General features: G+C 36.8%; 2 protein-coding genes across 4 annotated transcripts; one reads left to right on the plus strand and one right to left on the minus strand.

Annotated features, from left to right (window-relative positions):
• Positions 1-732: 732 nt before the first annotated feature.
• On the minus strand, positions 733-15,128 carry LOC114466228 (ubiquitin-conjugating enzyme E2 H-like). 2 transcript variants are annotated; one of them, XM_028451822.1, is made up of 8 exons: positions 14,899-15,128; positions 12,085-12,439; positions 7,594-7,670; positions 7,402-7,476; positions 7,292-7,331; positions 4,526-4,578; positions 3,103-3,231; positions 733-1,131 (listed from the first exon to the last, which is right to left on the minus strand). In XM_028451822.1, exons 2-8 carry the CDS (start codon positions 12,135-12,137, stop codon positions 1,007-1,009), a joined length of 552 nt encoding a protein of 183 aa, XP_028307623.1. In that variant the 5' UTR covers positions 12,138-12,439; positions 14,899-15,128; the 3' UTR covers positions 733-1,006. The 2 variants fall into 2 exon arrangements, with proteins under 2 accessions (XP_028307623.1, XP_028307622.1); XM_028451821.1 differs by lacking the exon at positions 14,899-15,128 and having other exon boundaries at positions 12,085-12,542.
• On the plus strand, positions 15,009-27,665 carry LOC114466227 (kelch domain-containing protein 10-like). 2 transcript variants are annotated; one of them, XM_028451819.1, is made up of 10 exons: positions 15,009-15,239; positions 17,128-17,220; positions 19,044-19,265; positions 23,137-23,291; positions 23,934-24,082; positions 24,147-24,231; positions 25,010-25,076; positions 25,151-25,198; positions 25,270-25,409; positions 26,289-27,665. In XM_028451819.1, exons 1-10 carry the CDS (start codon positions 15,155-15,157, stop codon positions 26,496-26,498), a joined length of 1,254 nt encoding a protein of 417 aa, XP_028307620.1. In that variant the 5' UTR covers positions 15,009-15,154; the 3' UTR covers positions 26,499-27,665. The 2 variants fall into 2 exon arrangements, with proteins under 2 accessions (XP_028307620.1, XP_028307621.1); XM_028451820.1 differs by having other exon boundaries at positions 17,128-17,214.
• The last annotated feature ends 47 nt before the right edge of the window (positions 27,666-27,712 follow it).

Here is a 27,712-nt window from a genome sequence, read left to right on the forward strand (position 1 = left end):
GACACAATCACGTGTAACTGTGACGGACAATCAAAGGTTTCTGTGTGATGGAGGGAATCCATTATACATTTACAGAAGAAAAACAGATCTCCAGTGGATGGAGGTGTGGGTTTCCACATGTCTTTGGGAGGATTTCATTTAAAGATGTGCATTTAAGTGATTTCCCACCTTGTGTGTTACATACGTATCAAACCGTACACTACAATAGGATTTACCACCTGCGGGGGAAAAAAATTAAAATAACAAAAAAATATATACTATCCCTACGCAAGTCAAACAGCTAGTATAGTTGAACACAAGCAATAGGCAAGAGTTATAAAGTTCAACAATTCAACAAAGACGTTTAGAATCCCCCAACGAAGCCCAGCCCTAGTCAGCCCTGCACAGACTTTACACGTGTGTGTCATGCCACGAAAACACGAAGATACTCAGAGAATGACAAACACTTTCCTAAAACGGAGAGAGGAGGAGGAGGAGGAGGGGCGGGAGACCACCTGGGTTACATTCATCCGTGCACACACACATTAACACACACACACACACCTTGGCATTTGTGTAACATGTCGGTGAAGCGACGCTGCACGGTAAAAAAGAAGGTCCCTCCATGTGTGATCTTGAAAATCACGGATTATCATCCAGTGAACAGGAACCAGGTGAGCACGCTGTGTGTTACACATGGTTCAGTTTGGAGGCGACAATTGTCCTGTTGTCCTCTGTGCATTTCAGTGTGTGTGTGTGTGTGTGTGTGTGTGTGTGTGTGTGTGTGTGTGTGTGTGTGTGAAAGCCATCAACAGACCAGTGAAATAAACAACTCCCTGCTTTTCCTTTTTAACTCCAATGAGCTCTCGTGATGAAGAGGAGAGTGAGAAATAACAGTCAATGTTCTGTAATCTCACGGAATCCCAGTGAACTGTAAAAATCCTGGTGTGGCTTTAAAAAACGGTCTTGAATATGAATATAGTGCCGAGTTTCTGCTCCTGGGAAGAAACAAGCAAGTCTGTGAGAACTACAACTCCATGTCCTGAGCTTCGTCCTCGGAAAAGTCTGACATGGAGCTCTCCGAGGAGGAGTCGCCCCCTCCCTCCTCCTGCTCCTTGAGGGCCTCCTCTGTGGCATATTTTTGGATGTACTCTGAAAGGAGACGTACACAGACACACACAGCGTCACGCTCACTTACACGTTTCAAATGAACAGCGGCAACATCTCAACAGGAATTGTTGTATTAGGGGCTAGAGGTGCAAAAGGACAGAAAATGTCCACAGGAATTTTGTTTTAATGGGACTTATTCATTGCAATTGATGGAAATTACGATTAATTTCAAATAACTGTATCATATCCTTAGCATTCTTTCAAAATAATACAAATTAAAAATTATGGGAATTTTCAAAGTTGGAAACTTTCAAAGTTGGAAACTTTCAAAGTTGGAAACTTTCAATGGGAAATAATTAAAAAATGTCTATTTTGAAGGTTGGCCTTGGAATGGAATGTTAAATAAAGTGGGGAAAATATATTTTAGCATCAGCTAAAGGAGTGGTTCTCAAAAATGGTGGAAATGGCGGTGAAATGGGATTTTAAAAACCACAAAAATTGGTCAAAAGTTGCAAATTTGAATGGCTAAACACGGACAGAAAAAGTGGTAAAAAGGGTTTGGGTTTAAAGTGTCAATATTGGCTTAGAAGTGGCAGAAAAAAGTAGGAAAAATTAGTTTAAACTGGCAAATAATGAGCATGACAAATAGTGAATGTGGGTAAATTGGCAAAAATAAGCATGAAATATGATGAAAAGAGGTTAAAATTGAGAGTAATGGGTCAACATGTGCAACATTAGGTGGTAAAAGTGGTGGAAATTGTTTATAAGTGCTGAAAAATAAGAAAATGCCTTAAAAGTAGATTGACATTTGATGGAGAAGTGGTAGAAATGGGAGTAATGTAGCAAAAATGTAAAAATATGGCAAGAAAAAGTGATGAAAATAGGTTTGAATATGTTTGGTGTAATTTCAGAAAAGGGATAAAAATAAGCAAAAATTGGCTCAAATTGTTAAAAAAAAATTCTTAGTTTCTTGAAGGCATTTGGCGACCCCCTCCGAGAGTCTCGTGACCCTAAATGGGGTCCTGACCAAGGGACATATTATTAAAAATCCACTTTTGCAGTTTTTTTGATCACAGTGTTAACCGGCACACAACATGTGAAATTAAACCATCCAGTTGTTTGTTTGTGGTCTGTGTCAGTCTTATAACACGGAGAAAATTGCTCAGTTTCAAATTTTCTAAGTTTGTGACGTCATAGGCTAAATCGGTAATCGCTGGTAACTCCACCCATGGACTCCTCCCCCAACCTGATGAAAAATTTTGTTTTGTTTTTCACACCGAACGCGACTGTAGATGAGTTGCTTGAACACAGTGGTGAATAATGTGTGCGTGTGTGTGTGTGTGTGTGTGTGTGTGTGTGTGTGTGTACGAAGCCAGGTGACAGGGGAGAGAGAGAGCTGGTAACTTCTTTTCCAGCTGTTATCAATAACAGCGCCGCTTTTACGGTTTAAATGATAATCTTACGGAGTTACTAAAGGATGAGCTCACTCAGAATGTAGGCTTATTCAATTTGAGAAAGCCCTCCCGCTGCAGCCGTGTCACTGTAGCGGGAGGGCAGGGCTGCTGCCTCGGATCTACAGACAGTGAAGGATGGAGGTTATCGCTTGAAATGTTCAAATTTTCCAACTTTTCAAAATTTTTCAGGACCTCTTGAAGTTGCGTCATTTACATTGATTTTGAATGTAATCTAGTCACTTCAGTCACGTTTGGTGTGAACGCACCTTTAGTGCGTTCACACAGACCTCGATAATACAGGGTCTTAAACCTCTCCCGTTGCTTAATTCATGTTATGTTTTGACCAAACCCCAGCACAGCTATGTCATTTAGACCACAGGAAACTGTTTTTAAAGTTGAAAAATTTGTGTAATATGTCCCCTTTAAAAAATACCATATTTCAGGTTAATTTTTTTAAATCATTTCCTTGAAAAGTTTATATTTTTGAATCTTCCCCAAATTGCCGAGCTTAAAGTTCCTGTGGAAATGTCCCGCCCCCTTTGCTCTCCCCTGTGCCTACCTTTGATCTTGTGTTTGTAGTCCTCCGGCCGGTGCAGGTACATGGCGGCCGCGTCGCCGTTCAGAGGGTCGATGGGGTTTGGATAGGCGAGCAGCTGGGGCAGGAATGACTCAAAGATGTTGGTGAGGTCTGGAGCGGAGAAGCCAGTCAGTAAACAAACTCAAATATTCAGGAATACAACAGAATAATTCAATAGACATAACTAGTCATCTGTCCCTGGTGGATTTTATCTAAATCAGGGGCGTCAAACTCATTTTAGTTCAGGGGCCAAATACAGACCAGTTTGAGCTTAAATGCACCACAGATTCTATGTGCAAATTCAACATTAATGTGCCCTGGTTTGCACTTCCACATATAAATGATCTATAAATGATAAAGTATGTGAGTGTTTCATTCAATGCAGGATCTTCACTTATATTTCCCTTATTTTGAGAATTCGGGGAAATTTCATAAATTTTAAGAAAATTGAGAGTTTATTTCAACAATTTCAGATTAAAAATGACTGCTGTCATGTGATATAAGAACTGGAAAACTGATTTCTGCAAATACTGTGAATTTTAATTGAGATATCTACAACTGTGTTTAAGGGTTAAAAAAAAAAGTAAAAGATAAATGTTCTTTATTATCAGTTAACAATGGAAAGTAGAAAGAGCTTTCTATTTCAAAATAAATGTTTGTAAAAAAAAATGTATTTAAGCTTTCTCTGGGATCCACTGAAGAACTCACAGACACGCCCATATTAACTGCTACCATTAATTTAGTCAATACAATCATCTTAAAGCAGCTTGATACGATATGTTTCATCAAATAAAGACAGTGTCAGCCTCAAAGACTATCTACACTAAAAAAAATAAATTGAAATTGCAGCCCAAAAGTTTGTTTTCAACTCATCTGTAAACACTTGGTGTGTTGACATTGTCAGAAAAGTTTCATGCATTGCATTGTGGGATGTGGAGTCCCGTAGACGAATGCATAGAAGTGTTTTTACACAAAAACAGTACGGTAAGAATGAATTAAAAAAATTCTATGCATCTGTCTACAGGACTCCACATCCCACAATGCAATGCACCAAACTACGGAATTCCAACATGTACAGTGGAGATCAAAACTAACTAGCAATTTCAACATTTTACATCTTTTTTTCAAGCAAATGATCTTAGATTCATTGATCTGAGGTCTTTATCATGTACAGTATGTCGTATCAAAAAGCACTTTTTCCACACTTAAACAATGTGAAAGTACCATCAGAACCTCTATAGGTTACACATGGTGACAGATCTCTAACCTGAGTGTTCAGTCTGGTAGCTCTAACACTATTCATCTATTAATCAGGCAGAGATCTTATCACACTGATGACACACTGCCCACACAAAACATGCTCAGACATCTCAGGGCCTGCTCAGTATTTAGCGTGGTAACGTACCGTAAAGAGCCGTCCACGTCTGGTTTATGACGTCTAAGCACACTGTTCCTGAGCTGAAGATAAAAACAAATGTAACACAATTAATTAGCCTTTCATTCAAATATTTACTTTTTGTTTTACAACTAGTGGCAACAGGTATATGTATTGGAGAAAGCAACCCAACATTAAACAATGCTAGAATAACATTAATTAGACAGTTGCTCATTTATTTCTAATAAAATGTTTCCTCCATTCTGTGTGTTGGACAGATGACAGGTTCAAACTTAAAGAGTCATTTTGTGCATTTTTGTTGTCATATTGTGTTTTTAGTCACCATTTTTTTTTGGGTCATTATGCATATTTTTCTGTCTTTTTTTGTATATTTTAGTTGTTATGTATATACAGTGCCTCTCGAAAGTACTAATACACCTTGAACTTTTGCACATTTTGTCATGTTTACAACCATAAACTGAAAGTTCACACACAAGTAACGGACAACTGTGAAGTGAAAGCAAAATGATACATGATTCTGTTATTTTCCAAAAATTAGAAAACCGAAAAGTCGGGCATGCACAAGTATTCACACAGCATGAGTTAATTCTTTGTGGAACCCCCTTTTTCTGCAATCACAGCAGCAAGTCTTTTGGGGTATGACTCTACAAGATTTGCACATCTAGAGACAGGAAGTTTAGCCCATTCCTCTTTACAAAACAACTCGAGCTCCATCAAATTAGATGGAGAGCATTTGTGAACAGCAGTTTTCAGGTCTTTCCACAGATTTTCTATTGGATTTAGGTCTGGACTTTGACTGGGCCATTCTAACACATGAATATGTTTTGTTTTAAACCATTCCATGGTAGATTTAGCTTTGTGTTTAGGGTCATTGTCCTGCTGGAAGGTCAATCTTCGCCCCAGCCTCAATTCTCTTGCTGACTCCAGCAGGTTTTCCTCCAAAATGTCGCTGTATTTGGCTCCATCCATCTTCCCAGCTATTCTTACAATCTTCCCAGTCCCCGCTGAAGAAAAGCGGCCCCATTGCATGATGCTCCCCCCACCATATTTGACACTGGGGATGGTGCACTCAGGACGATGAGCAGTGTTTGGTTTGCGCCATACATAACGTTTTGCGTTTACGCTTTGCGACTTCTGGAAAACTCCAAACGGGATTTCTTATGGCCTCCTTTCAATAATGGCTTTCTTCTTGCCAAGGTCAGATCTGTGTAGAGTACGACTGATGGTTGTCCCATGTACAGATTCCCCCAGCTCAGCGGCAGTACTTCGCAGCTCCTCCAGAGTTATCTTGGGGCACTTGGTTTCCTTTCTGACCAGTGCTCTCCTTGTTCGATCTGGTAGTTTAGGTGGACGGCCGTGACGTTCAAATGATGTTCAAATCTTGGGAAAACTTGGTATAACTTAACGCTGCTTTAAACTTCTCCACAACTTTATCCCTGACCTCTCTGGTGTGCTCCTTGGCCTTCATGCTGTTGTTTAGTGACCAATACACTATGACCATAGCTCTGAGGCCCTCACAGAACAGCTGTATTTATACTGGGAGTAGATTACACACAGGTGGCCTCTATTTAATCATTAGGGCAAAGTCTGAACATTCAGCAGTCATTAGGAATGTTTTAAAGGCAATTTAATGCACTCAGAAAAAAGCTTTATAAATACTTGTGCACACCCTACTTTTCACTTTTCTATTTTTAAAATAATAACAGAATCATGTATCATTTTACTTTCACTTCACAGTTATCTGTTACTTGTGTGTGAACTTTCAGTAAAAAATCCAGATTTAAAATCTTTATGTTTATGGTTGTAAATGTGCAAAAGTTCAAGGTGTATTAGTACTTTTGAGAGGCACTGTATATATTTTCTGTATTTCTATAGTTGTCTTGTGTGTTTTAGTAATTTTGTGCATTTTTGTTTTCATATTGTGTTTTTGGAGTCACTTTGTGCATTTTTTGTCGTTATGCATATTCTTCTGTCATTTTTTTAATTTTTTAATCATTATGTATATTTCTCTGTATTTTTGTAGTCGTCTTGTGTGTTTTGAGAGTTAATTTTGTTGGCATATTGTGTTCTTGGAGTCATTTTGTGTATTTTTTTGTCGTAATGTATATTTTTTGTCTTTTTTTGTAGTTTAGTAGTGGGAGTAATTTTGTGCATTTTAGTTGTCATATTGTGTTTTTGGAGTCACTTTGTGAATTTTTTTGCCATCATGCATAATGTTCTGTCTTTTTTTTGTATTTTTTAGTCGTTATGTATGTTTTTCTGTATTTTTGCAGTTGTCTTGTGTGTTTTGAGAGATACTTTTGTGCAATTTTGTTGTCATATTGTGTTTTTGGAGCCATTTTGTGTTTTTGGAGTCATTTTGTGTATTTTTTTGTCGTAATGTATATTTTTTGTCTTTTTTGTAGTTTAGTAGTCGCCTTGTACGTTTTGGGAGTAATTTTGTGCATTTTAGTTGTCATATTGTGTTTTTGGAGTCACTTTGTGAATTTTTTTGTCATCATGCATAATGTTCTGTCTTTTTTTTGTATTTTTTAGTCGTTATGTATGTTTTTCTGTATTTTTGCAGTTGTCTTGTGTGTTTTGAGAGATACTTTTGTGCAATTTTGTTGTCATATTGTGTTTTTGGAGTAATTTTGTGTATTTTTTTGTCATAATGTATTTTTTCTGTCTTTTTTGTAATTTTCTAGTCACCTTGTATGTTTATAGAGTAATTTTGTGCATTTTTGTTGTCATATTGTGATTTTGGTGAAAAACTGATGACCAGAAACTACTTACGCTTCATCAATGTTGGGATGAAAGATTTTATTCATGAAGCCTAAAACAAAAGAAGCATCGGTTAAAACAGAAGCTTTCAATGCTGTTAAAAGGGAGTCGTGGTTTCTTACCAATGGACGGTGACTTGAATGGGTATTTATCTGGGAGGTCGACCCGAACCTTCCACACGCCCTCTTCATACGGCGCTGCGTGGACAAAATACCAATTATGACATTAATCTACAGAAATGAACTTTGTAGTGAAAATACAGTGTACTTTATTTTTAAAAGCCGCTAAACAAAGCTAAGGATCGGTGTTCTTACTTCCAGGTGGACCGTGGAACTTCACCACGAACTCGTTGAGTCCGCTGAGGATGGTGACCTCATGTTTGCTCTCAATGCTAAAGGCTACTTAAGGAAAAAAACACCTCTTGGAAATAAAACAACAGCAATAAGGCATTCAATGGTGTGTGAGTGGATTCAGGTCAAACACTGGCCTTATGAAATCATCCCACATTCATTGCACAGATCACATGAGCTACAATCCAGGCCTGCTAAAAACCACCCTAGGAACAAAAGCTACTGCATTCTGTGTGTTTTTGTTGTTGTTTTGTATATATTTTAGTTATTACCTCCACAAAGGAGGTCATATTTTCACCAGATTGTAATTATTCATTTACCTATTTGCAGGATTATGTCAAAACTATTGAACAGATTTTGACAACATTCAAACCAACCTGACTCATTTATGTCAGGTTGGTTTCTCCATTATGAAACCATGTTTCATCTGGATCAGATCTGGATTTTTGTTTTTTAAAATAGAAGTGCCCATGCATTTGGACCTACTGTATGGTTATTAATTTTACAATACCTGGCAGTTATCTGGCATTTTCTGAGTGCTCTTGTTTTGCATATTTTTCCTATTATTTTTGTTGTTGTTTGGTGTGCTTTTGAAATTGTTTTATTTTTTTTTATTTTTTTCTCCCATTTAGTGTCTTCTTGGGTGTCATTTTTGTTTTGTACATACTTATTATGTACTTTTATTGTCTTTTTGTGTAAATTATTTTTAAATATTTTTTTCATGCCATTTTTTGTGTATTTTTCTGTCATTTTGTGTGTTTAGGGCCGCTGGCTGGTTGCTCATGTCTATTCAAGCACAAATAACGTCAGACAGCTTAAGATAAATAAATAAGCAGTGACCATGAGTCTTAAGAATTGATCCAAGAAAAGCTGCACAGCTCATAAACATGCTTTTTCCCACCAGGGGAAAGATGAAAATAAACCCAACCACACAATGACAGAAAACAAGGGAAAAGACATGTTTTGACAAAAGTTCACAGATGAACACAGTCCATTGGTGATGATCTCTGACACAGTGAATTCATGACCTGTCACTTTGACTTCACTCTTTCACTTTGAACTTAATATTCAACGATAAACTAAACATGAACTCTACTATCACCCATTAACACATCATTGGACATCAAAGACTTATTTCTTAGTTGTGTTTGTTGTGTAAAATCTCCAGTTTAAATTATTATTACATATTTAGCACAGTATACACTGTCACTGCCCTCACCGCAAAATCCAAAATGTATCTCCTATTAAAAGATACCCGTAATGAAAAAAATACACATATTGCACTGAGACAGCATGAAGATGTTGGTTTGTTTTAAACAATGATTTATTGGCTCTCTAAGTGAAAAACTGATGTTCATAAGTGCTATTTTTGCATTGACTCCAATTGTTAGCATGAGAGTGAAATTCAAAATGCTGTAAAAAAATTAATATATTTATATATATATATATATGCTTTTGAGATACAATTCTGATCATTTCCAAACATCATCTAACATGACTCCAGAATTTTAATACTGAAAATGTATTTAGCAAGAATTTGCAAGTATGTTTATGATACTGTTTAGATTCAAATATTTTGATGTACCGTCTTCAATATTCAATAAATAAAAAAAATCTATCACAGTCTAAAGCAGCAAGTTTGGAGTAAGTGAGCAAAAATTGTTTGAGGAGATAAGTTTAACAGTTTAAAAAAAAATTGAAAAATTACTAAAATAGAGTGACGACTTCATAATTTGCAAAAGGTTTAAATATCAAAATGTGGAAATAGAAAATATTAAATGCAATGAATTATTAAAGTCATGATCAGAGATTTACTGATATATTGTTTGAATTTTGTAAGTTACTTAAAGGCATCATTCATATGTTGTGCAATAATGAGGAATTTGCTCTTTTTACCTAAAAAATAAATTAAAATCCATATATTTTCTGATTTGGCCAAATTGAGTTCAGACAGGGTTGAATATATCGTCACAGAACCAAAATGACTTTGACCTCCCTGTACCGTGTATAATTTATATAATTTAGGATATCCTCAGGTCCAAACAAACTCATGACTCAGCAAAACCTCAGTCAGATGAGAAGGCCTCACTTGTCAAACAAAAAACCGTCAAATGAAACGTCCTTAGGCTTCAAAATAAAAGTCATCAAATGCAACGGCCTCATGCCGTAAAACACGACACTGCATCATATTTTGAAAGGCACACATCAAGAAGTTAGTTGAAAAGCTGTTCTTTCCTTTTATTTTTCCAAAGTTTAGATATATCAACGTATTGTTTGATTAATAAATACACAGTGAAATTAAACATTGATATATCTTAACCTTTAAAAATAAATAAAAAATAACAGCTTTCAACTTACTCTTGTATCTGACGCAGCACATATATTGATGAAGTTGTGTATTTCTGGTTTCTTCAAAATAAAACGTCATGTCGTATTTTACAGCCTGAGCCAGTTTTTTTTAGGCCGTTTAGTCTGATGACTTATTTTGAAGCCTGAGGCCGTTTAATCGACAGCATTTGGTCTGATAAATGACAGAGGTTTTCCAATACCTCACTCTGGGACCTGAGGATGTCCTAAAATGTGCACCGTACCACTGCTTTAGAGCTACTCATCATTCTCATCATGTCATTGTAGATCTATCAATCAAACAGCCCCAATTATTGAGTTGTTTATCTACTATAACAGGAACAGAAGCTGGGTTTCTTTACACTAACATGAGCCTGATTGGTTTAGTGCTCATGATGATGTCATGTTGGTCCTACCATCACAGAGAGTCTTTACAGTTTGAGGGGTTTGTTTGTTGCTAATCAGCAGCTCCACTGACCCACTGATTGTTTCAGGCTCTCTGTTGGTGTGCAAACAACACGTGAGCCCCTAGGGGCCACTGCTCTGCTCTGCGCATGCGTGTGTGTTCCATAATGTGTTCATGCCTCCCTGGCCCCATGCCTGAGCATGCGCCCTACTGCTCGCTTGTTTTTCCTCGATCAGCTGTGTGTGAAGCCCCGCCCTCCACCGTGTTCCGGATGGTAACAGGCTGGCCAATCAGAGAGCAGCATAGAGCTGGAGGACGAAAACAAAACAATTGAGCTCATGCTGTCAGAAAAAGCCTTTCATGCACAAACTTCTGCCCAATGCACCAAATAAGGACTTTTATCACTAAATAAGTGAGAAAGAATGAGTGAGACAAACTAGTGTAAGCAAACTAAATGATTGGATGATTTAAATACAATCTTAGTTTAAAATTAGACTTATGAGAGGAGAAAAACATGAAGCAAAATTGGAGTTCTTTAACAAAAAACGACTTTGACCATGATGCATGCTCCTATATTGAAAAAAAAAAAAAAAAAAAAAAACGATTTTATTTTATTTAGTAATGATATCATTTTTTATTATTATCAGAGTTACGTTATTCAGTTTGTTTTTATAGTTATAATAACAGTCTCCGCCCACACTGAAAATTCAACATTTAACCCGTAGGTTAATTTTTAAACGTACGTTAATCCGCACAAACCCCGTTAGCTGTGAAACGATGCTACACGATTAGCCATCATTTATATAAACAAATAAATAATGGCAATGAATTGTCTTTGCTCGTATATGTTGCCATCGTGTTTGTACACCTCTCTGTTACTTCTCAGCGTGTTGTCAGTCAGTTTGTATTTTTTTATTTGTGCTACTAACTCCAAGGCTTCCGAGTCAACAGAAGCTAACAAAGCTATCACAATGCTAAGAGCAGACAACGTCCATATTTCAAACATTTTTTCAACAGCACCTTTATGCTGATACAAACAGGTGCAATAACAATGTCATATAAAAGTGATATTACGCCGAAGACAAGTCATTTAGTTCATATAAACACCGTGAAATAAAAGGCTTGTTAGCTGCCTTGTTAGCCAGTGTTACGAAACGACTAGTTTTCGGGTTAACTTAAGATCAACTGAAATGTTTTTGTATTTCTTGGGTCAGGAAAAAGCCTGTATATCTATGTACAATCGGTATCACGAAAACTACAACATTTACAGTTATAAATCTGTTCAAAAATTTAGATTTCTAAACAATCATTTGATACTTCGAGGCAAATGTTGGCCTCTTAGTATCACTGTCATTGTGCAGTAAAATGCTGCATTATAAAATATAAGGAACTCCTACAGAAAATAACTACATTTAAAAGTATCACTTTTACTACAAGTAACTTGATGTTTTTTCCTTTAACGTCAAGAAGTGACTGTTAAAACAGGCAGAATTCGGTCACCAGTTAACAAAGAGGCCAGTGGATCCAGTACACCTCACCGCAGATAAACATTACAGCACGTTTGATCAAATCTATCAGTTACACAAAGCTGGAAACGATCTAAAATACATACAAATAGCATCCATCCGAAGCAGAACATATATTTACCAGCTCCTAACGAGATGACAGGTGTTATCAGATTAATGTACATTCATAAAGGATACAGTTTCACCACGTCCGTGTCCATTCTCCTCTTCCCCGGACTTGGAGACGACATTTTTGTATTTCCTTTCAGAAATGCTCTAAAAAAACACACACACACAACGTAGAGCTTTCAGCTCTAAAATACAGACAAACCCCCGCGGACTGTGTCAACAGTCTGTCCGCAGTGTCCGTGAACACGATCCCAGCTGCACCATCGCCCACCGTCCGTCCCCGAGCAGCTCTGCCCGCTGTAGAGAGCGTCCTGTCCCGTACTCTGAACCTCAGGCTCCCCGGGCCAAGCAGGAGGGGCCCCGGACACAGAAAAACCACAACCAGATCTCTGCTGCACTCCCACCACCGACACCACAAACAGCACTGCTGAGGTCACATGAGCAAAGACTTATACAAAAACAATTTATTTTTAACATCTCGGTTACTTTAAGGAAGGATTTAGGGAATTATAAATAGATCTATGCATACATAACGCACTCCTAAATAAGGAGTCTGTTCCCTAAAACACAATAAACACACACACACACACACACATATATATATATATATATATATATATATATATATATATATATATACTGTTACTGACTGTACAAGAGATTCAATTACAGTTTACTTGCCTTTATTTACACAATGTTTGATTTTCAGATTTAAAAAAAGAATAAATTAATCAGTCAGGTATTTGTTTTTTTCTCTTCATTTATAAAGAAACTATATCTTACAACATAATTCACATAATTTTGTAAAAATGAATGAATAAAATTAAAAAAATAAATGTTTTTGTCGATAGCTCCAAACCCTAAAGAAATTAATGTTGAAATGTTCAATAATATCTACCCGTGTAATTTTATCTTATATTAAAAATAAATACACTTTTTTTTGCTGTTAAACTTTTCCAAATTATCTATTCTTTTTGGGGAGGATTTTTTTTTAAATGACCTCTGAATTATTTTGGTTTTAGTGTTTTTTATTTTTCTGTTCAGTTCTTGATTGTCATTGCTATACCCACAGTATGCATCATTATTTGATTCAGTTCTTGTATATTTATTGTTAAAGTTGTTGTCATTTCTTGTACATTAGAAATGAAATCTATTTCATCCAAGTTTTAGTTTAATACCATTTCATTCAGTGATACTCAAAGCCTTTTATTCACCTCATAATTTTAAACTGTGTTCCGTCTAAATGGCAGATTATACCATTTTCATTTGTATCATGATAGCATTGACCTTTGCATTGCCATGAACAACTTGTAAAAACAAGACTAACCAGGGTTAAAATATAGGAATGTTGACAAAGGTGGTGATTAGAAGTCTGGGGCGGAACTTAGCGACTGTATTTTTCCGTTGTTTTTCAGGTCAAACTGATGAAATGTCTTTATTATGAGAAATTAAACATGTAAAGGGTTTGTCAGGTGAAGGACAATATGCTTCAGTCAGTGGTTTTTAATTATTGCAACACCAATGTAAAGGTACTGAGCTATTATACAAAGTGCTTGTTATTATAGAGCAGGCATGAGCAGCTGGTGGCCCTTGGATTCATTTTTAATTATTAATAATAATAATACTAATAATAATACATTTAGTGGCCCCTAAAACAAATCCCCCTAAAATTGGAATTCCAGAAGTTGGAAGGATTATAAATCCCAATATAATACACAAAATAACTACGAAACCACAGCAAAATGCACAAAACGTAAACAAAAGTCGACAAAGTAACAACAAAAACACACAAACTATTCCAAAAATAAAGGATATAAAGACAGAGATTCACTTAAAAAGACAAAATGACTACAAATACACACAAAACAAGAGCAAAAATACAAAATATCTCTAAGGACACACAAAATGCCAACAAATTTTAAAAAACGACAGAAAAATACACAAAAAAACAACAAGAATACAGAAATGTACTCCAATAATGCACAAATCAACAGCAAAAATTCAGAAAATGACAGAACAATACACAAATTGACAAGAACACACAAAATATTATCATTTTTTTCACTTTGTCTGCACGAAACACACAAAATAACAAAATTTATTCCACAAATAAATGAAATGAAAACAGACAAACAACCACTTAAAAAGACAAAATGACTACGGATACACACAAAACACAAGCACAAATACAAAATATCTCAGAGGACACACAAAATGACAACACATTTTAAAAAAATGTACACAAACACAAGATATTTACTTAAAAAATGCACAAATCGACATAAAATTTTCAGACCAATGACAGAATAATACACAAATTGACAACAAGAAGTCTCTTCCTTATAAAAAGAAACTATATCTTAAATATTTCACAGAATTTTGTAAAAAATAAATAGCTCCAAACTCTAAAGAAATGTATTTTAAAAAGTTCAATAATGTCTACCCGTGAAATGATTGTTATATTACAAATACATTTTAAAACAATTACTACAAATACACACAACAACAACACTAATACAAAATATATCAAAGGACACACAAAATGCAGCGCACACACACACACACACACACACACACACACACACACACACACACACACACACACACACACACACACACACACACACACACACACACACACACACACACACACACACACACACACACACACAAACAACAACAACAACAACAACAACAAGAATACACAAATGTACTCCATAACCGCACAAGTAAACAGCAAACATTCAGAAAATGACAGAATAATACACGATTTGACAACAAGACAGAAAAAAATATTAAAACCCAAAGTGACGACAATCAACAGCAATCACAAGAAAATACACAAAATGGGTAGAAAAACGCACAAAATAGCTAAAAACTCACAAAACAACAACAGAACCGCAGCGTTCATGTAAATCCCTCTGTTTGCACGTGGCTCCTGAACACGGCACAGCGCTCTTAAGGCTCTGATTGGTCCACTGAGATCAGCTGACTGTGACGACACAGGGAACAGCAGTAGTGGACGTCGGCTGAAAAGGATCATTTATTTGAGCGTTTTCCTGGATTCTACGATCCATGTCCTGATCCCAGTCCAGGCTGGAGTGGGTCCTCGTCCTGCTGTGAATGTGAATCGGTCGAGATGGCGTGTCACGGTCAGGATGGAACCTCCAGCCAGCTCAATAAGTTCGAGAAACTGTCGTGGAGGCCCTCCGTCCGGGACTCAGGTTTGTAAACAAAGCAGCGCTGACTTCCTGGTGCTGAGGACTGAAGGTCTGCGTTAATGGAAACACGTTGTAGTCTTTGCACCTCTAGCTGTGATGTAGTGCAGCACAGTGGATACAGTTAGCTTATGTTGCTATGGAAGTGACCTCACTCACCGTGCGCGTGAACAAATACGAAACTTAACGCTTTATTTACATGTTTACTGCTGAAAAACCTTCATTAATGTATGTCTGCAGGTTCTGTTCATGGCACTGAGCTTTGTAACGACAACAAAACGCTGCTAATAAAACGGAATCTTAAAACATCTGTTTTTTAGACCACGGGTTCTCAACCATGGGGTCAGGTCCCCATTTGGGATTGCGAGATACTGGGAGGGGGTCGCCAGATGCCTTCAAAAACTAAGAATATTTTCAACAATTGAATCCCATTTTGTGCTTAAATCTACCCTTTTTCTGCAACTACACCAAACATGCCTTATTTTAACACATTTTCATCACCTTTACTTGCCATATTTTTGCTCTTTTTAATGTATTTTTGCTACATTACTACCTTTTTGCAGCTTTTCTTTCAAATTTCAATGCCTTTTTTGCACATTTTTTTTCCCACTTATAAGACATTTTTGACACTTGTAAACCTTTTCCACCTAATGCCACATATGTTGACCCATTTGTCACTTTTAACCCATTTTCATCATAACATTTTTTTTATTTTTTTTATTTTTTGCCAATATAACTACTTACACAATTTTCCATGCCCATTATTTGCCAGTTTAAACTAATTGTTCTAATATTGACACTTTAAATCCTTTTCTACCACTTTTTTTGTCTGTTTTTTTCCACTCTAATATTCAACTTTTAACCAATTTCTGTGGTTTTTAAAATCCCATTTCACCACCTTTTCCACCATTTTTGTTACTTTTAACCCATTTTATTTCTGATTAAAACAAGGATTTACATCTGTTAGATGACTATATACTATGACCCAAATAATAATAAACATCCTGGATAACAGTGGATATTATTCAGATGAATAAATAATTGTGTTTATCACAGATTCATAGAACAATGGACCATCATTTTACTGACTTCATGGATGAACCCCAAAAATCTCACCCCATTGTTCTCCCTTATAGATGACCCTGTAACACATGAGTGTTCTTCAAGTTTCATGTTTGTGTTCAACCACCTACAGGTATAATGGGGTCCCCGGTTTCTAGAATCTTTATTTTGTGGGTCGCGGGCTGAAAAGGTTGAAAACCACTCAGTTAGACATTCATTTAGAAGTGTAAAGTAAAAAACCTGTGATATATATGTTATATTTTTATCTACTAAAAAAAAAAAAAGAAAGAAAACTTGATATATCTTCTTGAATCTCTATATATTGCCCATGTCTCATCTTTCAATAATCACATTTAATTAACATTGATGATGTTAAACCAGCAAGCAGCAGCAATAGCTTTGTACAGTGTATTTTACTTCTGAGTCTACATGATGGGTAAAGGTGTGTCTTTTAATTTTGCTGATTTTCCTAAATTACAGATGTGAGAGTTGAGTATTCCAGAAAAAAAGAAAACAGTGAATGCAGCATAGTTTGCACACTGTTTAAACACAGTGCCACATCAAATTTGTCATCAAAGTGGGAACGCATCATCAAATTGGAGCGAGGTGTTAGGGCTCACCCTGCTGTAAGAAAGGAGCAAATCACCATCTAACGATTGAGGGAATCAATGAAAAAAACACTTTGGGCATGTGTATGAAGCCCATATAACACTTTTATGATGTTTAAAGCACAGAAAAGTTGATTTAGCCTAACATGGGCCCTTTAAATAACACATTTCTACAACAGTTCCAAACACTGTGGGTGTGTCCTGTGTTGTCTGTGGATTCTCAGGCTCTAAGAAGCGAGCTCGATGGCTTCAGGCTCGGCGGATCTTCTCCCCCCCAAACCTGCGGATACCCAACAGGTTTCTGAGAGAAGGTACACGTATGTGAATTTAAAATATTTTGGAGCATGATTCTGTTTAAAAATAAACATGAAGAAATTATTTTTAGAGGTATGTTGATGAATAAGTAGCACAAAGTGATCGCTTGTTATTTAGAGTTAGAAAAAAGCTGCGGGATATTGGGTAACGTAAACAACATTTATTACATGATTTCTGTGGGAGTATTATATTGCATTGATTGTTTATGTTTATAGTTTTCAAATTGTTCGCAAATTGAGACTTTGTTAACGTTTAAGTTAGAAAATCTAGAAAAAATTAAAGATGTATGATTAGATAAGTTTATACTTTTTCCTATTCCTTTTTGTTCATGCGTAATGAACATAACAATTTAAAGATGCAAGATGTCATTTTTTTATTAATTTCTTGTATTTTACTTTAAACTGTTTTTAGTTGTCATTCACATGGTCAAAATAAATGACATAAAAAAACAAACGCGCAAAATGTATTCCACAAATGAACAAAATGAAGGACATAAACAGACAAAATGACTGCACATACACACAAAACAGCAAAAATACAAAATATCTCAAAGGGCACACAGAATGCCAACAGATTATTTTTAAAAGACAGAAAAATACAAAAATAACAAGAAAAGTACAAAAGCATGAATGAATGATTCCTCAGAAATATGTTGATAAATAATTAGCACAAGGTGCTCGCTTTTTGTTTGGAGTAAAAAAAAGTTGCGGGATAATATGGTACAATATTTGAAAAGGAGGTAAGAGTAATGTAAACATTTATTGCGTGGTTTTTGTGAGAGTATTATAATGCATTGATTGTTTATTCACATTAGTTTTCATATTGTTAGTAAATTGAGTTGAAGTTAGAAATCTAGAAAAAATGAAAGGGGTGTGATAAGTTTATACTCCTTTTCGTTCATGTAAACCATGTGTGTCAAACTCCAGGCCCGGGGCCCAAATCCGGCCCTTTAAGGCAGGGGAGGCAACTCCAGTCCTCGAGGGCCGGTGTCATGTGCTGAGTTCACATCGTACTGAGATTTCACATGCACAGTACTGGAAAATGAATTTTTGCTATAAAAAATAATTCATTTATTTTTGTTTTCAAAGTGAACAGACACATTTTATTTGTTGATTGGGTTAGATTAGGGTTATAATCTCAGTACTTGACACAGGATTCCTGAGACTGTTAAATGTGTCCCTGCTTCAACACACCTGAATCAAATGGCTCGTTATCATTCTTCTGCAGAGCTTGATTACGACACAATGGTTTCACATTAATTTGATTCAGGTGTGTTGGAGCAGGGCGACGTCTAAAAGTCTCAGGAATCCAGGATTTGAGGACTGGAGTTGCCCACCCCTGCTTTAGGGCATTAAATTTGTCCCGCTGGAGAAATTAAAAATGATAGGAAAAACATTTTGTAAATGATCAACTATTTCAGTTGTAGATATCTCAGCTCCTCCTAAGACAGAAAATCAATTAGAATCCACAATATTTGCAGAGCTCAGTTTTCCAGTTCTTATATCACACAACGGCAGTCATTTTTAATCACAAATTAAAAAAATCTGTGGCCCACTTAAGGTTAAACTGCTCCGTATTTGGCCCCTGAACTAAAATGAACTGTTTACCCATAATCAAGGCATTTTTAAAATTCCCTCCTCGTTGCAGGTCAGCAGAAATCAGGGGTTTAGTTACTCTTTAGTTTATCTTGAAGCAGATCATGGTTGTAACACATAAAATAATCCCGTGGGTCCCGTCTTTCTCCTCTTTGTATAAACTTCTGAATGAGACGTTCCCATTGAACTACTAGGATTTTTCTTTCCTATGTTATGTGCTTCTCTCACAGGTCACTGCGTCCCCCCTGCTCGCAGTGGACACCGCTGTGTGGCAGACAGCACCAACCTCTACGTGTTCGGGGGCTACAATCCAGATTTTGATGAGGCAGGTGGCTCTGAAAACGAGGACTATCCACTTTTCAGGGAACTGTGGCGCTTCCATTTTGCAACCGAGATGTGGCAGCAGGTCGGCACAGAGGGCTTCATGCCCACAGAACTGGCCTCCATGTCAGGTAGGACTGGGACCACATCAGCTGCTACTGAGCCACAGAAGTCTTCAACATCACTTAGTAGTAGGGGTGTGCATTACCATCAATCTGACAATATGATTCACGATTTGCATGTCATATAATGCATTCCGATATTAAAACAATAAGATATACATTGTGATATATAGGATTATCAGTAATTCAAAATGTAACCTTTAAAAGTACAAAATGGAATGAACTACAATTTATTTTAAAAATAATTAAACTTGGGAGAACGAGTAAATGGTAACCAACTGTAATTCAAAAACAAGTGGTATGTTTATCAAACTGTCAAATTACATAATTCAAAAAAACTTTAACTTTTGCTTATCTACCTATAAAAGCAAGGGAGGTGTGTGTGGAGCAAATATCTCCCAGACGCGGTGCCAGTTCGACCTGAAACTCGGTCAATGGGATCCAAATACCCCGAGTGTGTGTATCTATTATTTTTGGAGTAATTTGGTCATTTCCAAATATTTATTTTCATTTTATTTCACTTCTGAACGACCCCGAAATGAAACCTATTCATCTTGTGACCTCAGGGTGTGAGAGGGCGCTAGCACAGCTCACAGCATACTTTTTCAATGATCTTTATTTGGTGATGACATTTAGAAACGTTTATTTTCATGTTAGTTTGACCGTACGCTATTTAGACCGGACAGACCTCACCCGGAAGTTATTGACGGCAATGGCTGCTGTGTAGTGTTGAGTCAGATCAGTAAACAGTGCTACATAGTGAAGCCCGCCTGATGATTACTACTGAAAATAGATAAGTTACGTGAAAGTTAGGCAGGCACACGCACACTAAACAACAACAAAAAATATGAAAATGACTCAAAATACACAAAACTAAATATTTATACAAAAATTACACACAGAGACAACACAGAAAAATACACCAAACGACAACAAAAACATGGAAATGACTCAAAATACACTAAACTAAAATCCCACATGAATGCATACTTCCGACGGGCACTGTACATTACATAAAAAACACCAAACAAAAAAAATATAAAAATGAGTTTTAAAAAAAAAACAACACATTTATCATGCTCATGTCTCAGAATTAAACCAGGGAAATTGCACACGCTATTTTACTTTGCACCTGCAAATATACCCCTTTATAATGCTACAGAGTATGTTGTTATTATGCCCATAATTGACAACTCTTCTTAAGCTCCCACTATATGAATACATACTTCCGACGGGCACTGTACTCGACTTCAAACAAACATACATTTACAGAAAAATATACAAAATTACTCCTGATTCACACTACAATAGCAACAAAAACAATAATTATACAAAAATACACATGACTCCAAAAAATGTCAATAAAAAAACGGCAAACATTTATGCACAAAAAGACAACAGAAAGATACACAAATACACAAGACTACAAAAAACATACAATACAGAAAAATACACCATACAAAAAAATATAAAAGTGATGATGAAGTCATGCACATGTCCCATATAATTAAACCAAGAAAATTGCACCCACATTTTGCTAAAGTGTTGTACAATGGTGCAGTCCCAAAATATGTGCGTTTGATCACCTAAAAGTCCACAACTTCAGATTATTTGATGTTTTATTAGATTATCCTGTGGTTTGAGGTGTGTTAAAGGTCCAGTATTATGCTATTTTTCCATTTGTTCTAAGAACCTGAACATTGTATTTAGGGTTTATTTTTCCCTTTTTTTTCTGGAGTTTCAACTCTCTTAAAAACAGGCTGTTTTTGGATATGCATGAGTGGGCGTGTCTATAGACGCTGACTACATCCCACAGTTTGATTACCATAGCAATTTTCTTTTGCTATCCACATGTTGTTTTCAGCCAAAAAACTGCACATTACAGTAAAACACTTGGCTATTTAATCAGCTATTGTAATTGTGAGTCAGACAAACGTAGCTTCAAGGTGTGTGTGTGTGCAGCAGCAGCGGAGTCTGTCATCTGAGTCAAACACTCACCGAGTGTTAAGTTGCTAAGTCACTTTCTTGTCCTCACCTCTTCTAACCCCTAGAATAGTTCATTTAAGGTGATAGTCTACTGTTTTGTCCAACCGCTGCATCGAAGAAAACTATGGAATCATGAAAAACGGACAAGAAAACCCTACAACGCACCACTAGTACTTTGTAATCATCCCCAAACATCCTTTTCAATTGAGGGAATAAGAGAAGTGTCCAAAATGTCAACATAAACTTGTGCATTTATTGAAGACGTAATGACTGCCAGAGGACTCGCCAGCTACCAGCGGAGGAAGAACATTGGAAACTGCGATGGGGATGGATCGGTCACACTCTAAGAAAACCAGAAACTGACATTACTAGACAAGCCCTAACTTGGAACCCACAGGGGAAAACGAAGAGAGGCAGACCTAGGGACACCTGGAGAAGGAAGCTTACATCAAGAAGATTGGTACCACCTGGCATCGACTGGAGAAAAGCGCTAAGGATCGGGGATCATGGAGGACTGTAGTTGACTACCTATGCCCCACTAGGGGTGTAAGGTGTAAGTAATGACTGCCATCTCCCCAGTGCCTTTACCTGACATGCAGCCCCATATCATCAATGACTGTGCACATTTACACTGCTTCAGACAGTCATCTTCATAAATCTCATAGGAACTGCACCAAACAAAAGTTCCAGCATCATCACCTTGCCTAATGCAGATTAGCGATTCTTCACTGAATATGACTTTCATCCAAAGTGCACGATTGCTTTTCCTTAGCCTATTGTAACCTTTTTTTCTGTTTAGGTGTTAATGATGGCTTTTGTTTAGCTTTTCTGTATGTGAATCATACAGTTTGGTCACAGACGTTGACTCCAGTTTTCGCCCATTTGTTCCTAATTTGTTTTGCTGAGCATTTTCTGTTTTCAAGACGTATTGCTTTAATTTTTCTGTCTTGACGCTTTGATGTCTTCTTTGGTCTACCAGTACGCTTGCCTTTTACAACCTTCTCATGTTGTTTGTACTTGGTCCAGATTTTAGACACAGCTGACTGTGAACATCCAACATCTTTTGCAACATTCTGTGATGATTTACTTTCTTTAAGAAGTTTGAGGATCCTCTCCTTTGTTTCAACTGACATCTCTTGTGTTGGAGCCATGATTCATGTCAATCTGCTTTGTGCAACAGCTCTCCAAGGTGTGAGAACTCCTTTTTAACTGCTGACTAATGAGCACATTTAATCTGATGCAGGTGTTAGTTTTGGAAATGGGAACTTACAGGGTGATTCCATCATTGTTTCCTCAGAACTCAGTGATTCCATATTTTTTCCCTCTTCTTGATCTAAGAAACCAATTGTTATTGACTACCACAATGTTTCTTAAAGCCAGAATGTTGCCATTTTAAATGACTTTAGTTTTGTGGCATGTCTGTGATCTATTTATTTTCTACAAAATGAAACAACTGAATGAACATCCTCCAAGACTGGTGATCACATCTTTGGGTTTTATATACTGGAAGTGAATATATGACCTGTGGTTAAGGGAGCAGGCTTGTAATCATAGGCCCACTGGTACTAATCTCCCTGGTCCATCACTGTGGGATGTTGATCAGTCCCTTATATTAACCTTAACTGCTCCCTGGATGCTACACCATGGCTACCCTCTGCTTCTCAGGAGGGGTTAAATACAGAGAACACATTTTGTGTATGTAGCTTTACATGATTGAGAATAATGGGATGTACATCACTATAACAAAACCATTATATTTTTTTTTTTTTTTTTTTTTTTTTTTTTTTTTATAATGCTGCCCCTTTAAGAGTGAATTTGTGCTAATAATTCTTTAGATTGCATTTATCTAACTGAAGGAAGTGCTCTGTAGTTGTTAATGCTCTCCCTCCCTCAGTGGTCTTACACGGTAACAACCTGCTGGTCTTTGGGGGCACGGGGATCCCCTTTGGTGAAAACAACGGCAACGACGTCCATGTTTGCAACGTCCAGTACAAACGCTGGAACCTGCTCAACTGCACAGGGAAGAAACCCAACAAGATCTACGGGCAGGTGGGAGCTCCTCATTCTCATTCATTCATTCAGTTTTTTGTTTGTTTGAGTGGGGAAAATGTGTATTAATGTACAGCCAAGTTGTAAATGCACCAGATTTAGCTAAACGCCAATTTCCAACCGTAGTCCCACGGTTCAGGGGGTAGAAGCGGATCCAGAATATAAAAGGCTAAACTTATTCAAGTACAATCATCCTATTTTACTTACTAGTGCATGAACAATAAATTATAATGATGCACATTTAGTGATCAAAAGCCATTCTTGAACCAGTTTCCTGAATGAAACAAAGGTGGTGCTGTCTCTGACCACCATTGGTAAGTTGTTCCAGCTTGTGCAACCCTTCACTGATGGTACATTCTGGGAAAAACTGTACTACCTAAACTAATTCCCCCAGAGGTGGAGAGGCAGAGCCGTTTAATACACTAGACACATTTTAAAAAATTAAAAGAATTGTGATTCTCTAAGAGTACATATGTGAAAAGACACAGGCTTCTCTCTTTCCTATAGAGCTGCTCAATGGACTTTAGTGCAGCAAACGACCACACTGTGTAACAATAATTAATGAGATAAAACCATACAGTGGAATTAAGAGTTTGTTCCAGATGTTCTCCACTTCATGAGCTCTCTGTGTGTGTTTCTCAGGCTATGGTCATCATCAATGGCTACCTGTACGTGTTTGGAGGGACAACAGGTTATCTCTACAGCACTGACCTGCACAGGCTGGACCTAACCACCAGAGAGTGGGTCTATCTCAAACCCAACAACACACCAGTAGATCTACCAGAGGAGAGGTTGGTTTGTTTCAGCACTTTTCCATCAACATCAGCGTTTTTAATAAATCAAATAATTCTACAGGTATCGACACGAGCTTGCACATGATGGGCACAGAATTTATATTTTAGGAGGAGGGACATCCTGGACGTCCTATTCTCTGGATAAGGTGAGGAAATTGAAAATCTGGCCTTCGACCAACATTGGGTCATTTCAAGAAATGGCTCACGCACTTTGGTCTCAAAAAATTCTGAAATGTTTATCAATTGTTTGGTGAATATTCAATAGGCACACTGTACATTTTTATTTTGATTCGATTCATATTTTTTGTTATGGACAATTTAGTGAGGGGGTATGTGTCGATTTTCCATTTTCAGCTTTTAATGTCTGAGGAACTGCATCACATAGGAAACTGAAATTTGGTATAGTAACACAGCTCCACCTACTTTATCAGAATATACAAAAATATTTGCGATACATCCTATCTGGTGGACATGCCAGGCCCTTAAAATGGTTAGTATGCAGTTATGGTCCAATGCATGTGACTAATCATTAGTGATGTGAACAGTCTATGTGCATAGCTCAAAGCTCATCCAATTACAGGGAGCTGAGGCATATGAAAAGTTGTTTCAACAAATTTTGTATATTCTGAGAGTGTATGGGACAGTTTCCTATGTAGTGTAATTTGAGATATTGGAAGCTGAAAATGGAAGAAAAATGACGCCCAAAAATTGGCACATGCCCACTTAACTTGTCCATATCTCAAAAAGAATTTGTCTGATCAAACTAAAACTTTACAGTGTTTCTATTGAATTATTAAAGAACAATTGTTAAAAATTGCAGAATTTTTTTCAGACCGAAGTGCGTGGCATGTCCTGAAAATGTGTTGAAATGAACCAATTATCATCAGGATCTTATGCTCTGACATCTTTCTCTCTCCTCGTTAGATTCATGCTTATAACTTGGAAACAAACTACTGGGAGGAAATTGTCACTAAACCCCAAGAAAAACTAGGTTTGTGAATAGTCTATGAAGCGTATCGACGTTTAAAAATGGAATCTTTAAAAATGATGATTTTGCTTCTGCAGGTTATCCTGCAGCTCGTCGATGTCACAGCTGTGTGCAGGTCAAAGAAGGTAAAGATCTGGTTCTACTGGGTTAATTCAGACTGGCCTGTGATTGTTCTCTGCTCTGTGTTTGTGTGTAGACGTGTTTATTTGCGGCGGATACAACGGAGAACAAATCCTCTCCGACCTGTGGAAGCTGAACCTGCAGAACTTCCAGTGGACCAGACTTACTGCTGTGATGCCTGAACCAGCTTATTTTCACTGTGCTGCTGTAACTCCGGTCAGCAAAGCACCACTCATTCATTTATTCATGTACCTGTACTACCTGCTTATCATTATCAGTGTCATGTAGTACCAGAGAATATCACAACTGCATCAGGATCTACACAGACACACATTAGGTCTGTTTTTTAAAGCCATATTTTAACAGTTGGCTACATTAACATAAAGTGAAAACAGATTAAGCCTGATGTGGAAAATATACAGTGATTTATTTATTGTTTTGTGGAGTAAAACCTTTCTGGAATTTTCTTTGCAAGTGACAAATGGGGGGGAAATGTCATTTTTCCTGCTTGAACCTGTGAATAATAATTTAATTCTTTTACACAGTATAATGCATAGTGAAATGTATTCTTGTACCAGTTGCAAAAAAATGAATAGAATTATACACATACCAATTAAAAAAAAAACATCTAAAGAAATATTTTTATAAATAAGTTGAATAAACAAACTGCTGTTTGCATTTATAAAAAGTTATTTTTATTTAGTCCAATTCCAGTATAAGGTGCAAAGTTTCAACCAACTGGAGGTTACCGACACATCGTTAGGTTTGTTTTTATGGGAGGGGAAAAAATATGGATTCACGATATAACAAGATTTTTTTTTGTGCGTGTGGTTATACTTAAATTTCATATTTGTCCCCAGAATCTTTTATTTAAAAAAAAAAAAACGTTTTTGTGACTATATAAAATTTGATATTTGGTCCCACAATCTTTAATTTATTTATTTTTAATATTAATACATTGGATTTTATATAGCGCTTTTGCAATGACGCTAACCACGTTAGCGCTTTAGTCTAGCTAGTGTGTTCATTCTCTGCTGTAGTTTGTGTCTAATCCTTTAGTAACAGTTGTTCACTCTGCTTGCTCTCCCACTGCAGGCTGGCTGCATGTATATCCACGGGGGCGTGGTCAACATGTCGGGCAATCGAAGGACCGGCTCTCTGTACAAAGTGTGGCTGGTGGTTCCCAGCCTGGTGGAGCTCAGCTGGGAGAAAATTCTCAAAACGTTCCCTCACTTAGCTCATCTCTCCACGCTGCAGCTGCTCAGCCTGGGACTGACGCACAGCTTCATCCAGAGGCTCAAATAAGACTAAACACTCATGAACTCTGAATGCTTTTTTTAATGCATTGTATGCGTTACTACTTACTGTGTTTGTCAAGGTGTCAAACGTACGTGTGCATGTATCGAGGCGAAGCTGCGTCTCAGAAGAGAACTGTGAGATGCAGATTTCCACATCCATCTGCTTGTTTATACCACTCCTGTAGGTTCTACTTTCTTTTTTTTTTTTTTACACCTGCTGGTTTTATATGTACAGGATTTCAAAGAAAAGCAAATAGGAATAATGGGAAAGCAGAATTCTTTAAAAATAAAAAAAAAACACTTTTAATTGTACATTAGGTTAAAAATAATACAAAATAATCACTTTTAAAGCACGTGGCTCAGCATCACGGAGTTTCTTTACCTCATTAAAAAAAACATCAAAAGTTAAGAAGTATATCAAAAAGTGCTTGTTTCTTTTTTTTTTTTTTTGTTTAGTGCCTTTTAAAATGACTTCACATGCCTTTTTTTTAAAAAAAAAAACATTTAAGTCTTTCTTTTCTGATTCTCCTGTAGGATTCGCCTGGTGCTTAAAACATGAGCCTTTGTTTGCTCATATTTTCTACTTGGAGAGACCTTTTAATTTAGTTATATTTTTTAATGTCATATAGTTTATCTGAACATCTACAGCTGGGTTTTTTCTCGCATTATTGCCACGGGTAATGCTTTTATCATTCATGCTGTTTTTGTTGTGCAGTGAGAATGACAAGCTCCTTAAAACTGATGTCTGACCCCCCCCCCCCCCCAGTGTCAATGGGGTCATGCTAAGGCATTAGATGGCTGGTTGAGGTGCAAAGATTGTCAGTTTACCTTCTATTTTTAGCTCTTTTCATCAGACAAACAGCTTTTTAAACAGATGTCTTACTGCAACAACACTAATGAACTCTATCTGCACCGTTTTTAGCTGTATGTTATATTTAGTGTACTCTTCTCATCCGCATCGACCTTATCTCATACTTTGCAGCTGATTTCCTCCCTCTGTGTTGAGTTGGTAAATGTCCTGCCTTGCATGTCGGTGTGTTGTGCATGTGCACTTTACATAATGTCTTAAAGCAAAGCACCGAATGTCTTTTCAAAGGCAAATATGGCTGCATTGTACAATGGTTTTATATTCTGTCTGTACAAAGGAAAAATACAGGCAAATGGTTTTTCAACACTTGGTATTGATTGTCATGATTTCTACATACAGTGGTACAACCTACA

This window comes from Gouania willdenowi, chromosome 6, assembly GCF_900634775.1.
Source record: "Gouania willdenowi chromosome 6, fGouWil2.1, whole genome shotgun sequence".
NCBI lineage: Eukaryota > Metazoa > Chordata > Actinopteri > Blenniiformes > Gobiesocidae > Gouania > Gouania willdenowi.

What these genes read in the sequence shown, in the direction of transcription:
- LOC114466228 (XM_028451822.1), bottom strand. Translation starts at nt 12,137, where the DNA reads ATGTCGTCTCCAAGTCCGGGGAAGAGGAGAATGGACACGGACGTGGTG. An exon ending in GACACGGACGTGGTGAAACT is followed by an intron (nt 7,671 to 12,084) that starts GTATCCTTTATG and finishes AGTAGCCTTTAG; the next exon opens with CATTGAGAGCAAACATGAGG. An exon ending in CATCCCAACATTGATGAAGC is followed by an intron (nt 4,579 to 7,291) that starts GTAAGTAGTTTC and finishes TTTTATCTTCAG; the next exon opens with CTCAGGAACAGTGTGCTTAG.
- LOC114466227 (XM_028451819.1), top strand. Translation starts at nt 15,155, where the DNA reads ATGGCGTGTCACGGTCAGGATGGAACCTCCAGCCAGCTCAATAAGTTC. An exon ending in GTTTCTGAGAGAAGGTACAC is followed by an intron (nt 17,221 to 19,043) that starts GTATGTGAATTT and finishes CTTCTCTCACAG; the next exon opens with GTCACTGCGTCCCCCCTGCT. An exon ending in AGAACTGGCCTCCATGTCAG is followed by an intron (nt 19,266 to 23,136) that starts GTAGGACTGGGA and finishes TCCCTCCCTCAG; the next exon opens with TGGTCTTACACGGTAACAAC.